We start from the raw sequence: 11,715 nt of genomic DNA, 5'->3' as shown, positions 1-11,715 counted from the left end.
GTAGGCTTTCTCTCCTGGAATACCCAGCTGCTGAGCTCTCCTCTCCCCACATTGCATGGAGCCCCAGAGCCTCTGGAAACAAAGCCAGCCCTGTCTGCCCAGGCAGCGCCCGTGGGTGCAGTTACACGTGGGTCGGACGGGGTGTTGTCCCTGATCCCAGCCAGCAGGTGGCAGCAAATCCTTCTGTATGGCCAGGCAATGGGCCAGAGGGGTGCAGCCCCCAGGCCCTGCCCTGCCCAGGGACACTGCTCTGCCAGGCTGCAGGCGGGCAGCCAGCCTCCTCGCTGCCCCTCTTCCAGGGGAGCTGGCGTTCCCCACCCCGCCAGGAGCCTGCAGGGAGCCATGGCTCCAGACTGAGCGGGCTGCTCCCATGGGGCTGCACAGAGTCCCTGCCGCCCCAGGGCTGGTGGCGCTGCAGGGCGTGGGCATGATGCAGGTGCTGGGGGGTGAGACCACACTGTTGGGGGGGGGCGGTCACAAGCAGTCCAGCACCTGCCCTAGGAGCGCCCCACATGGGAACCAGCAGGGGAGGGGAGCAGGGATGGGCGCGATGGCCAGTGGTAGCCAGCCCAGGGCTCTCAGTAGCCAAGGGCCTGACCCAGCTGTCTGGGAGTGGAGGGTGACTCAGCTCATGGAGCGACTCAGCAGTACCCAACAGAGCAGAGCTGGGCCTGTCTGTACAACGGCAGGGAGAGGGTTACAGCTCAGAGACCCTGGCCCTGGCACCCCCTCGGCCTTAGCTGGGGAGCGCAGCGGGCGCAGACAAATCCCAGCAGGATGCTGCCCCCGAGCAAGAGGCAATTCCTCCTGCCCCCCATTGGGTGCTGGACCCCTCTGCAGCCCTGACCGGGGGGGGCCCTCTGTACATAGAGTCCCTGCCCCAGCTGGGACATGCCCCAGGCCCATCGCGACCATAAGCACCTGTGGGGGGCCCTGGGGTACCCGGGCATCTGGCTGGGGGGTACCACCGCCCAACCGGTGGGAGTGACTGAGTCATGCCCAGCCCCCACCTGTACCCAGAATCCCCCAGAAGCCAGAGAGGGGGCTGTGCCCATCAGACAAGAAAATAAAGGAGTGTGAAGTGCGGCTTTTCCCATTAATTTGCTGCACGTTGCCATGGCGACCCCGGCTGAGGGACGCGCTCGGCACAATCTGTCGTTATTTTCCCATTAATAGCATCAAGGCGGCACCAGGCATGTGGGTGAGTGAGGGCAGGTCAGGGGGGCAGCCCACCCCTCACAGGAGATTCTGGGGCAGACAGAGACCCCCCCCAACCCAGTGCTGAGTGCCCCTGGGGGTATTGCTTTGCTGAGGAACCTTGGGCACGGTAAGGAGACAAAGGACCATGGGAAATGGGAGAGCAGGCGCCCCCCATCCCTGAAACCCACCGAGCTCTGCCAGTGCCCCTCAGTCCTGACTCGCAGCCCCCTGATAGCCCAGCCCTGGGCTCCCCGTATCCCCAAAACCCACCGAGCTCTGCCAGTGCCCCTCAGTCCTGACCCACAGCCCCAATAGCCCAGCCCTGGGCTCCCCCCATCCCCGAAACCCACCGAGCTCTGCCAGTGCCCCTCAGTCCTGGCTCGCAGCCCCCCGATAGCCCAGCCATGGGCTCCCCCCATCCCCAAAACCCACCGAGCTCTGCCAGTGCCCCTCAGTCCTGACTCGCAGCCCCGATAGCCCAGCCCTGGGCTCCCCCCATCCCCCAAACCCACCGAGCTCTGCCAGTGCCCCTCAGTCCTGACTCGCAGCCCCCTGATAGCCCAGCCATGGGCTCCCCGCATCCCCCAAACCCACCGAGCTCTGCCAGTGCCCCTCAGTCCTGACTCGCAGCCCCGATAGCCCAGCCCTGGGCTCCCCCCATCCCCGAAACACACTGAGCTCTGCCAGTGCCCCTCAGTCCTGACTCGCAGCCCCGATAGCCCAGCCATGGGCTCCCCCCAGATCCAACAAGCTCCATGCCCCAGGGGTCTGGACTCCAGTGCCCCACCTGCCTCCCGTCAGGCCCTGACCCTGTTGTGCTGCCCAGTGTCTGCACTGCATGAACCCAGAGAAAGAGCCACCTGCATGACACCTCTGTGAACACGTCTACACTGGGAGCTACAATCCCATGACACTACAGCACCTCCGCCCGGGGGCTGGCTGCTCTCGGGGGGCTGAGCTCAAACAGCAGAGACTGTGCCCCACTCCCTGCCCCACTCTGCCCTGCAATGCCCCTCACCCCCCACTCCCACCCCTCTGCCCTACAGTGCCCCACGCCCCCCACTCTCCCCTGCCCTGCAATGCCCCACGGCCCCACTCCCCCTGCCCTGCAATGCCCCACGCCCCTCACTCCCACCCCTCTGCCCTGCAATGCCCCACGCCCCCCAATCCCCCTGCCCTGCAATGCCCCTCACCCCCCACTCCCACCCCTCTGCCCTGCAATGCCCCACGCCCCCACTCCCCCATGCCCTGCAATGCCCCACACCCTACCCCATGACTGCCCTTGCCCCCCTGCCAACGCTGGCATGTTTGACTCATCCCTGCTGCACTGGGGCTCCAGGAGGGCTGCAGGGTGGCACCCCCATGGGAACGCTGCTCCGGTGAGAGGTGCCGGGAGCCTGGTGCTGAAGGGCACAACCCTCTGCTCCCTCGGCCAAGGGCTCAGCACCAGCCTGCAGCGAGGGGGCAGTCAGGGGATTGTGACGTGAGCTGAGAGCCTCCAGCTCCTTAGGGTCCCGTGTGGCCACCAGCCAGGCCAGGGCACCATGGCCCTGCCGACAGGAACCCCCTGGTGAACCATAGAGCCCAGCCGCCTTCAGCCCATGCTCCTTGGAGCCTCCCACCTCATCGGCTGGCTCGGCGCTGGCTCCCTTGGGCTCTATGGGGCATCAGCCGGGTGGGGGCGAACCCGACAGCCCCTGGGCTGAGATGTGGAGTAGCTGGGGCAGGGAGCGATGCTGAGCGGGGGACGAGGGGCTGCACATGGTGCGGGGCGGGGGAGGGATTCACTCTGGGGGCTCGATGTGGGCATTCCAGGCAGAGGGGGCAGGGGAGGGAGGAGACAGGCGCATAGGGCAGGATAGTGGCCTGCCCAAGGCTCTGCTGGGCTCTGTGTGGGGGTGGGGGGGCAGGGGACAAAGTCCCTGAGCTCCAGGCTGGCCTGTAGGTGTGTGGCTGGCTCCCCCGCCAACAAGCGCCTCTGCAGAGCCCCCCAGGAGGCTCCCCGGAGGCACGTCCCTCGGCTGGCCCCGTGGCACATGGGCACCATGCAGGAGGAGCGGCTCCACCCTGCTATCAGCGACAAGGGGCCTAACTTTGCCGGTAATTATGTTAAATGAGCCCGTAATTGCTCACACCAATTATCTCTCCATTAGCGCATCTCTCTGGTTGGTGCCCGTTTAACCTGGCGACGTCGCAGATTAACTCCGCCGGCAATTCCAGAGCTTTAAACAGGCTAATTGGCCCTGGCTGGCTGCAGCTGTGCCAGGGAAGCAGGTTCACCTGCAGGGGAGTGGGCAGGGCCCACCCTGGGGGCAGACCCTTGGCAGGATGGTGCCATGCCATGCACTGGGCCTAACTCCCCAAATCCTGGGAGGGAGATGCTGCTGGGTGCCCCAGGCTGTGGGGGCAGAGGGCTGGCATGGTGGCCTGGGAGAAAGAGGGGGGCTCTGGGAAGGACGGGGGGTGTATGTGACCCACACTCAGCCAGACCTTGCCTGGCAGCTCCCAGCCAAGGTGAAGTGCCAAGGTCCCAGGTGAGATGCCAGGCTGTGCTCTGTGCAGACACACGCCCATGGGGGTGCCATGTTACATGCCCAGTGTGCCCACGGGCTGATGAGCCAGATTACAAAGGGACTCTAGGTTGGCTGCATGGGAGGGGAAAGGGCCCCTCCCCAGCCTCAGATGCCAGGCCCCCTTTCACCAGGGGCAGGGGCATGCTCGCCCCATTGCTAAGCCAGATGGCCTCTGGCTCCAGCATGTGGCCTGGAGATGAAGGATTCTCAGCTACAAGCCAACGGACACTGGCTGCCAGTCCCCTTCCCAAATCTGACAGGCTGCCCAGCCCATCAGCTCCTGGGAGCAGCACTCCTCTCCCGGGGGTGGGGCTGCCTCGCAAGGCACCACATCGCGCCACCTAGCCCTGCTGCAGCACTGGAGCTCTCGGCTGGCAGGGCTCTGCCCACAGTGCGGGGGCAGCTGTGTGACCCTGCTGCGCCCCACCAAGGGACGAGGTGAGCACGACGGGCTCGCTGGCTGCAGGAGGGCACCAAGGGTGGAGCCTTCTCACGGCCCCGTGTCTGGCTGGCGCCTCCTGCCCCGGCACAGGGACCGTGGCTCCGCTGTGCCCGTACCTTGGAAGCGGAAGCGGAAGGTGCCGGGGCTGGCGGGCTGGGGGCTCCGGAACCGCACACAGACCTGGTTGGTCGGGCTGCGGATCACCTGGCCCCTCATGAGGAACGACTCGTTGGCCAGGACGACAGGCTCTGCGCTCCCGAAGGTTTCCATGGCCACCGTCTCCCCTTCCGACAGGCTGATGTTCAGAACCTGCGGGAGGAAGGGGCATTGTCAGTGGGGCACCAGGTTATTGCCAGCCCGGGTGCTTGGCCCCAGGGCAGAGCATGGGCACTTCTCCCCCCGGCCTTGTCCCTGGGCCTGCCTGGGCGACTGGCACAGCAGGAGGCTGCCTTGCCCCCCCACCCCCCAGCTAAATCTGAGAGCCTGGGGGAGTCACCTGGCCAGCTGCCCCACACCCGCTGGGCTCCAGAGACCGCCTACAGCCCTCTCCTGCGCAAGGCCTGCCAGCTCCATGGGGAGCAGGCAGTCACCCAGCCTGCGCCCGAGAGGGGCCGGTGCTCACACCCATGGGGCCTATTTCCTCTTCTGGACGGGGGTGTGCCTGCCCCACCTATCTCCTCCCCCGACACATCCCCCCGCCGCACCCCAGAGCCCCAGTGCCAGGCGGGCACGTCTCTCTGCGCCTTTTCCCACAGTCAGTCAGCGAGCGGTGAGGCCTGTCTGCTCAGGGCCATTGGCAGCAGCAGCTTTCAAACATGCTTAGCAGCCCCGTAAATCTCAGTGCTGGGAGATGCATTGGACAGGCGGCGCTTGGAGTGCTGCTCCCGCACGGGCCGGAACTGGGCCCGCGGGCAGAGCCCGCAGGAGAGCTGCCAGCTGTGCCCCGGCCCCTGGCCAGGTCAGGCAATGCTCCAGCAGCACCACGGCGAAGCTCCTGCAATTGAGCAGAGCCATTGGTATCCATGGGGCAGAGACCCATGGCAGCACGGCTAGTGATTCCCAGGGCTTATGGGCCAGAGAGATGCCTGGCAGGGAGCCAGGACAGAATGGCCCTGCCACGTGGCACTGGTGGGCGGGGGGAGACAGAGTTGTCTTGAATTGCAGGGTCTCAGAGTGCTGGAGACCTCTGGGCCTGCCTGCCTGCCAGAGGGTCAGCACCACCATCCCAGTGCACAGAGGCCAGGGACTCACCAAGGCCACACAATGTCAGGCAGTAGCAGAGCTGGGGCCAGAACCCAGGAGTCCTGGCTCCCAGGCCGCCTGCTCTAACCCACCTGCTCCTGCTGCCCTCCCAGAGCTGGGGACAGAACCCAGGAGTCCTGGCTCCCAGGCCGCCTGCTCTAACCCACTGGCTCCTGCTGCCCTCCCAGAGCTGGGGACAGAACCCAGGAGTCCTGGCTCCCAGGCCGCCTGCTCTAACCCACTGGCTCCTGCTGCCCTCCCAGAGCTGGGGACAGAACCCAGGAGTCCTGGCTCCCAGGCCGCCTGCTCTAACCCACCGGCTCCTGCTGCCCTCCCAGAGCTAGGGACAGAACCCAGGAGTCCTGGCTCCCAGGCCCCGCTGCTCTAACCCACCGGCTCCTGCTCCACGCTGAGCTGTGCTGCCCACAGGCAGGGCTGGAGCAGGCCGAGCCCTGGCTAGGCCCCAACATGGCCCTATCACTGCAGCAGACCCTGGCCAGGAGGACGCAGGGGCTGCTCCCTGGCTGGTGCTGCCCACGCTGCCGTTAGCTCCCCCAGGGGCACACGCGCCAGCTCCCCCAAGCAGCCTTTCAGTGGCAATAACGCCTTCGCTCCATTGCCATGGTAACTGGCGGCTGTCCCAGCCGCGAGCTCCGGAGCTGTGATCACTGCCAGCGCACGGGGCACAGCGCCAAGCCGGCCTCCCAGGGCTCCCTCTGCTTGGCCACGGGAGGGGGCAGCACTATGGACCCATCCATGACCTGCCCCTCCAGGAAGCCTGTGGGGACTGGCCCTGGGCTTTGTCCTGGGAACGCCGGGGTTAGCGACTGCTGGGGGCAGATCCTGGATCTCCCCGATCGGGGCCTGAGCCAGCATGGCAGCTTGTCCCTCTGGAGACTCCAGGTGAGCCCTGGAAGGGGGCACAGCGGTGCCAGTCCCTTCTGCAGGCTGCCGGGGCCACGTGGCCCATCCCCCGGGGCACATAACGTCCTGCACCCAGCGCAGCCACAGCATGCAGCCCCTGAAGACAAAGCAGGCAGTGGCTTGTGCTGGGCCTGGCACTGGGAGAGGGCAGTCACCGGGGCTGCAATGCTGCCAGCATGCGAGGCAGGTACGGGTCACAGATGGTACCCGCCTGCTGCAAACCCCTAGTGGAGACACCATTTGCACGGGCCCAGTGAAATCAGGGAGAGCTGCACGGGTGCAAACCACATCTCCGTCACTGGTGCCTGAGGCAGCAGCACCAGAGACTGGAACCCCAGGGAGGCCTGCAGCCCCCACTCCCAGGGACAATGGCTGCTCGTGCCAGCAGTACAGGGGAGCTCACAGCCAGCGTGCAGGGACAGGGGGCTGGCAGAGCCCAGAGCAGTCCCCGCAGGTGCTCCAGGTACAGGGGACTCTGCAGGCAGCAGCTCAGATGCCGGCAGGAAGGGAGCCCTGGGAATGGCACGTGTCAGCCTGCACACGGCTCATGGGGGGCACATTCGAGAGCCAATGGGAACCGGGGATGAGGCTCTGGGCACGGCGCAATGGATCCTGGCCAGCGGGAGATGGAGAACCGCCAGCACGACGAGCTCCAGATGGCGAAGAGACGCAGCCAGCTGGAGAGAGGGGCCCAGCCACCGAGCTAGCAGAGCAGGGAGCCTCCAGCAGGAGCCACACAGCACACAGAGACCCCTGGCCCGGGCACACGCACACACTCATACACCCGTCCCCCGTGTGCACACACTCAGAGACCCCCGGCACGGGCACACGCACACACTCATACACCCGTCCCCCGTGTGCACACACTCAGAGACCGCCCAATGCACACACATACACACTCCCCCATGCGTGTGCACACACACACACTCCTCCACATGTGCACACATACTCAGCAGCAGTGATGAGAGGAACCCAGCAGAGGGTTCTGTGGCAGGATGCTGCAGCCGCAGGCCAGGCTGGGTTTGGCTGCGTGTCTGCAGGTTGCTGCAGGGCTCTTGCCTGCCAACGCCAGCGGTGCCGTGCGTGTGCCACGTGACTCACAGCACGGCAGTCAAAGCCAGCTCGCCCCCAGCCCCAGGGGGCTGCTACCGTGCTAGAGCCTGCAGCCCACCCACATGGGTGTGGAGCAGGGTGGGGGGGTTCCCACAACGGGCTACGCCCTGCTTTCACTGAACTGCTTTCACACCGGTTTGATCACGCGGGGCACCGTTGGCTGCAGAGGCGGCCTGGATGGGAGGACAGCTGGAAGCTGCTTTACACAATGGGAGCTGGGTGCAGGCCAGGGCACAAACTCACGCTGGGTTAGTGCATGTGATGCCTTCCCCGCAAGTGGCTGCCTCACTGACTCACAGCTGGCTGCTCACCTTTGGGGGCAGGGCACCCAGCGGGCACAGAGAGCCTCAGCCCGGGTTTCGTAGCTGCCTCTGGGCCAGCGCGATCCCGTCAAGTCCCCGTGCACCTCCCCATCCCAGTTCCAAGAGCGCGGCTGCCCTCCCAGGCAGAACAGAGCGGGCCCTGCCCAGCACTCTCAGTCAAGCTGCATCGCATTCACTTAGGGCAGCCATGGATTCTCACGGCGGGCGCGGTCACGGCTGCCACTCAGCCACGCAGCGTGGAAATGCAGACAGATGGCCCGGCATGGGCGAGGAAATGGAGTTCTCTCCTGTGATTGTGCTGCAAATTCAGAAACTCCAGCTGGGGCGGGCGGTGTCCTGGACAGGGGCCCTGGAGAGCAGCTAATCCTCCCCACACACAGCTGAGCTCTGGGGTAGACACAGGCGGAGCACTAACGCCTCCGGCCTCGTCTGGGCGAATGCAGGTAACTGCCCCACTCTCCCTTCACTGGTTTCAGCATCCCTGGGCCTTGACATCTGCAGCTGTTCAAGCCAGCAGTGAGAGCAGAGCAGTCCCCACTGCCCCTCTTCTGTGCCACACGCCCCCGAGTACCCCACAGCTGCGGTCTCTGAGCCTCACGCCCCCTGGTCTGGGGGTCAGGATCACCCCAGCTTTACGGGGGCACCACGGGTCAGAGAGACTTAGCCACACTCTCCCAGAACTAGGAATTGGACCCAGATGTCCTGAGTCCCACCCGGCCTGGCTCTGAGCTGCTCGCTCGCTGTGGAGGTGAGCGGGCATCCACGCACTCACGGGGGTGGGGGCTCGGGCTCCCGGCTTGCTGGGAACCCTGGGAAGGTTTAACCTTGAGGTTGCCTGGCAACAGTTTATATTTTAATGGATCGTTATAAAATATAACAACCCCCGCCCCGTTTGGGCCTCTCCTGCCGGTGGGCCTGGGGGTGGGGCGCTGGTGGGGGAGGAGGGGTGGTGTTTCAGCCCGTTCAGTGGCCACAGAACGCCCCAAGGCCCTGTGGCTGCGGATGGCTATGCAGCCCGGCACACACATTGCAAGGACCAGCCCCTAGTCCCCAGCGTCCATCCCCACCTCCCTAGGGCCAGCGGGGAGGTTCCAGGCCCCGAGGTCTGGCTCCCGGCAGCTGCGACAGCATCATCACATATCCTGAGACACCCCAAGCTGTTGCCTTGTCTCATTAGGAGGTGATTGGATATTAACGACGTTAATTAAGCAATGCTACACGGTAATGGAGAGCAGTGCCGGTACGCACGTTCTCGCCCCACGCCACTAATTACCGCAAAGTACCTGCCGGGCGGCGGGGGGGGGGGAAGTCGCTGTGACGAAGTGGAGGGTTTTCTTGGAGTTTTCTGTGTTTTCCAGTGGTTTGCATGCTGGGTGGGTGGGACTCAGTGTCCCCGGGTGTTACTGGTTTAACGAGGGGAGGGGAGAGGGAGTTTGTTGGTACAGAGGACCGGAGAGGGAACTTGGGACCCTGGCCGATGGCCTGGAGGATGGAGACCCCAGCGACTGGTGACCTGACGACCTGGAGGCCCAGCTCAGGAGTTGCAGCCGGTTCTGGCTAGTGGGAGGACAATGGGCAGCGAAGAGAGGACCCCGGTGACCTGACCAGCCGGGTCCAGCCAGAGGGGCCAGAGGACAGAATAGAGGAGAGGAGATCCAGGCCTTCCTGTTTCCCTGGAGAGAAGACAATGGACAGAGGCGAGACTTGGGGCCGGTGACATCAGATGCCCAGCTGGGAAGCAGGGGGGCTTGGGACTGGAGAGAGAGCGAGCAGGCAGAGCCCACCTGGATGCCCATGACAGGGAAACGCCTCGCCTGGCTCCATGGCAATCAGCTTCCCTGCCCCACGGCCAGCCCCAGTGCAGCGCTGGGCTTACCCTGCCATAACGGGCCACCCCCTCCCACTGTGCTAGGGCCGGCTTGCAGGCTGATCTCCCGCCCCAGTCCCTCAGGATGCCGGGTGATCGTGGGCCGACCCAGCCTGAGTCTGGGGGATGTGAAACCAGAGCCTGGCTTAGAGCTGGAGCACGACGCAAGCCCACAATTCCCAGCCCCGGGCAAGCAGAGCCTGCCTTGTTCTCCTCCCAGTGCCGCTGCCCTGCCCTCTCAGCGTGGCACCCACCCTGGCTCGACGGATGGATCCTGTGCGGCAGGTGGAGGCGGCAGGGTTATGTATCTATTAATATGGAGTCTAAAAGCTCTGCTGTTGCCGAAGTCTAATTAGGCCCCAGGAAGGGGGCTGGCTGGGGGCCGGAGCGCATTGTTCAAATGTCGCCAAATACCACGTGCATTGATTTGACATTCTGTTACCCTTTCACGAGAGCAGCGCTGCATTCGAGTGCTCCTCGGTAGAGGGTTGGGTTTGTTCCGCAGCGGCAATTCCAGCCCCCCTGCAGCTACCTCCTGCGGGACAGGCTCGTGAATTGCGCCCCAGGTCCCCTGCTGTTCCCTCTGGGGGTCCCCTCCCGCTCGCCAGCCAGCGTTTCCCTCCCGGGCAGCTCTGCAGAGCAAGAGGAAAAGCCCTGGAGTGCTGGGTCATGGGCAGGGCCGGCTCTAGCTTTTTTGCCGCCCCAGGCAAAAAAGGCGGCCGGATTATCGAAGCAAAAAAAAATAAAATAAAGGCAGCCGCAGGGAGCTCGTGGAGGGCGGTGAAGGGCAGCACCCGCCCGCTCCCTCCGCCCGTGGGCAGCCAGGCACTGTAGCCCGCTCGCAGCCGGGCGAGAGGGGCTCCCCTCTCTGGCCTTGGCTGCCTCTCCCGGCTGGGCAGGCTCCAAGGGGGCCGACACAGGCAGCACAGGGATGGCATTGCAGCAGGGCTCGGCACAGTGCAAACGGCGGGCGCCGGGATCAGTGGGGCCCGCCTCTCCGCTGCCGGCCGGGCCGCCGCAGAACCCTCCCTCCTTCCAGTACCCAGGAGCTGCAGGAGGTGGTGGCTCAGCCGCTCCTTTAAAGGCGGCTCGGCCAGGCTGGGCTCAGAGCAGCGTGGGAGGCGGAGGCCGGTGCAGGCGGTGGGGAGTGGCGCGTCCCGGGGAGCCTGGCGGCACGATGAGCGGCGGGGATCGCTAGTTCCTGCCCCACCCTGGGGCAGGGTCCGTGTCCCTGCAGGGCTGGGCTGGCTGCCCCAAGATTGGCCGGAATGCCGCCCCTTTCAATGTGCCGCCCCAGGCACGTGCTTTCCTGTCTGGTGCCTGGGGCGGCACATTTCATGGGCCCTGGTCATGGGCCCACCACAGACCCCATCAGAGCAGGGCTGGCCTTTGCGGCTGTCTCCAATCCACAGCACCGTGGCAGTGCAACCACCCACCTATGAAATACCTGCCCAGGGACTGCCCGGTACCCACCCTCCCTCACCTGCCTGCCTGGCATCACAGGGCTCAGCTGCAATCAGTGCCCAGGCAAGAGTTCCAAAAGGAGCAACTGCCCCAACCCCCAGAGTGAAAATCCCCCCCACCCATACAGCCTTGGGTGACCCTGGTTCCTGCAATGGTGCCCATGCTGCTCATTCCTGCAGCCACGGCAGGGCCTGCCCTGCCCCTCCAACCTGGCACTGCAGCCCAACTCCCTGTCCCACAGCTGGATTTGCCCCCTGCCAGGTAGGGAGGGGGAGGCCCAGCATGCTTTGCACAGAGGGATTTGCATGTTGAGTGCCCTCTGGTACCACCAGCGCCAGGAGAGATGCAGGGTGCTCAGCAGGCTCTGCCGGGGCGTTCCCAGCGCGAGGCTTAGCGGGGCTAAAGGCAAGGGGGGGAAGCCAGGTGTTTTGGCGATTTGAGGGACTTCGCTAGGGTTCCGTTCGCGCCGTGAGAGATACACACTGCCCAGAAACCCCTCCCGGCCTCGAGCGTGTGGCTGTTTCCCACTCAGGGCCTTGGGGGCTGCAGGGTCCCCCCGGCTGGTGA

General features: G+C 65.2%; 1 protein-coding gene across 4 annotated transcripts in view; it reads right to left on the bottom strand.

Moving 5' to 3' along the window:
• Nucleotides 1-11,715, bottom strand: part of SEZ6 (seizure related 6 homolog) — a 70,737-nt gene that overhangs the window by 11,983 nt on the left and 47,039 nt on the right. For all 4 annotated transcript variants that reach the window (XM_039508174.1, XM_039508171.1, XM_039508172.1 and 1 more), the window contains exon 4: nt 4,332-4,524. In XM_039508174.1, coding sequence (XP_039364108.1) covers nt 4,332-4,524 — 193 coding nt within the window. The remainder of the gene's footprint in view (nt 1-4,331; nt 4,525-11,715) is intronic.

Source organism: Mauremys reevesii, linkage group 20 (genome assembly GCF_016161935.1).
Source record: "Mauremys reevesii isolate NIE-2019 linkage group 20, ASM1616193v1, whole genome shotgun sequence".
In the NCBI taxonomy this organism is placed as follows: domain Eukaryota; kingdom Metazoa; phylum Chordata; order Testudines; family Geoemydidae; genus Mauremys; species Mauremys reevesii.
This window is presented reverse-complemented; position numbering and strand designations above follow the sequence as displayed.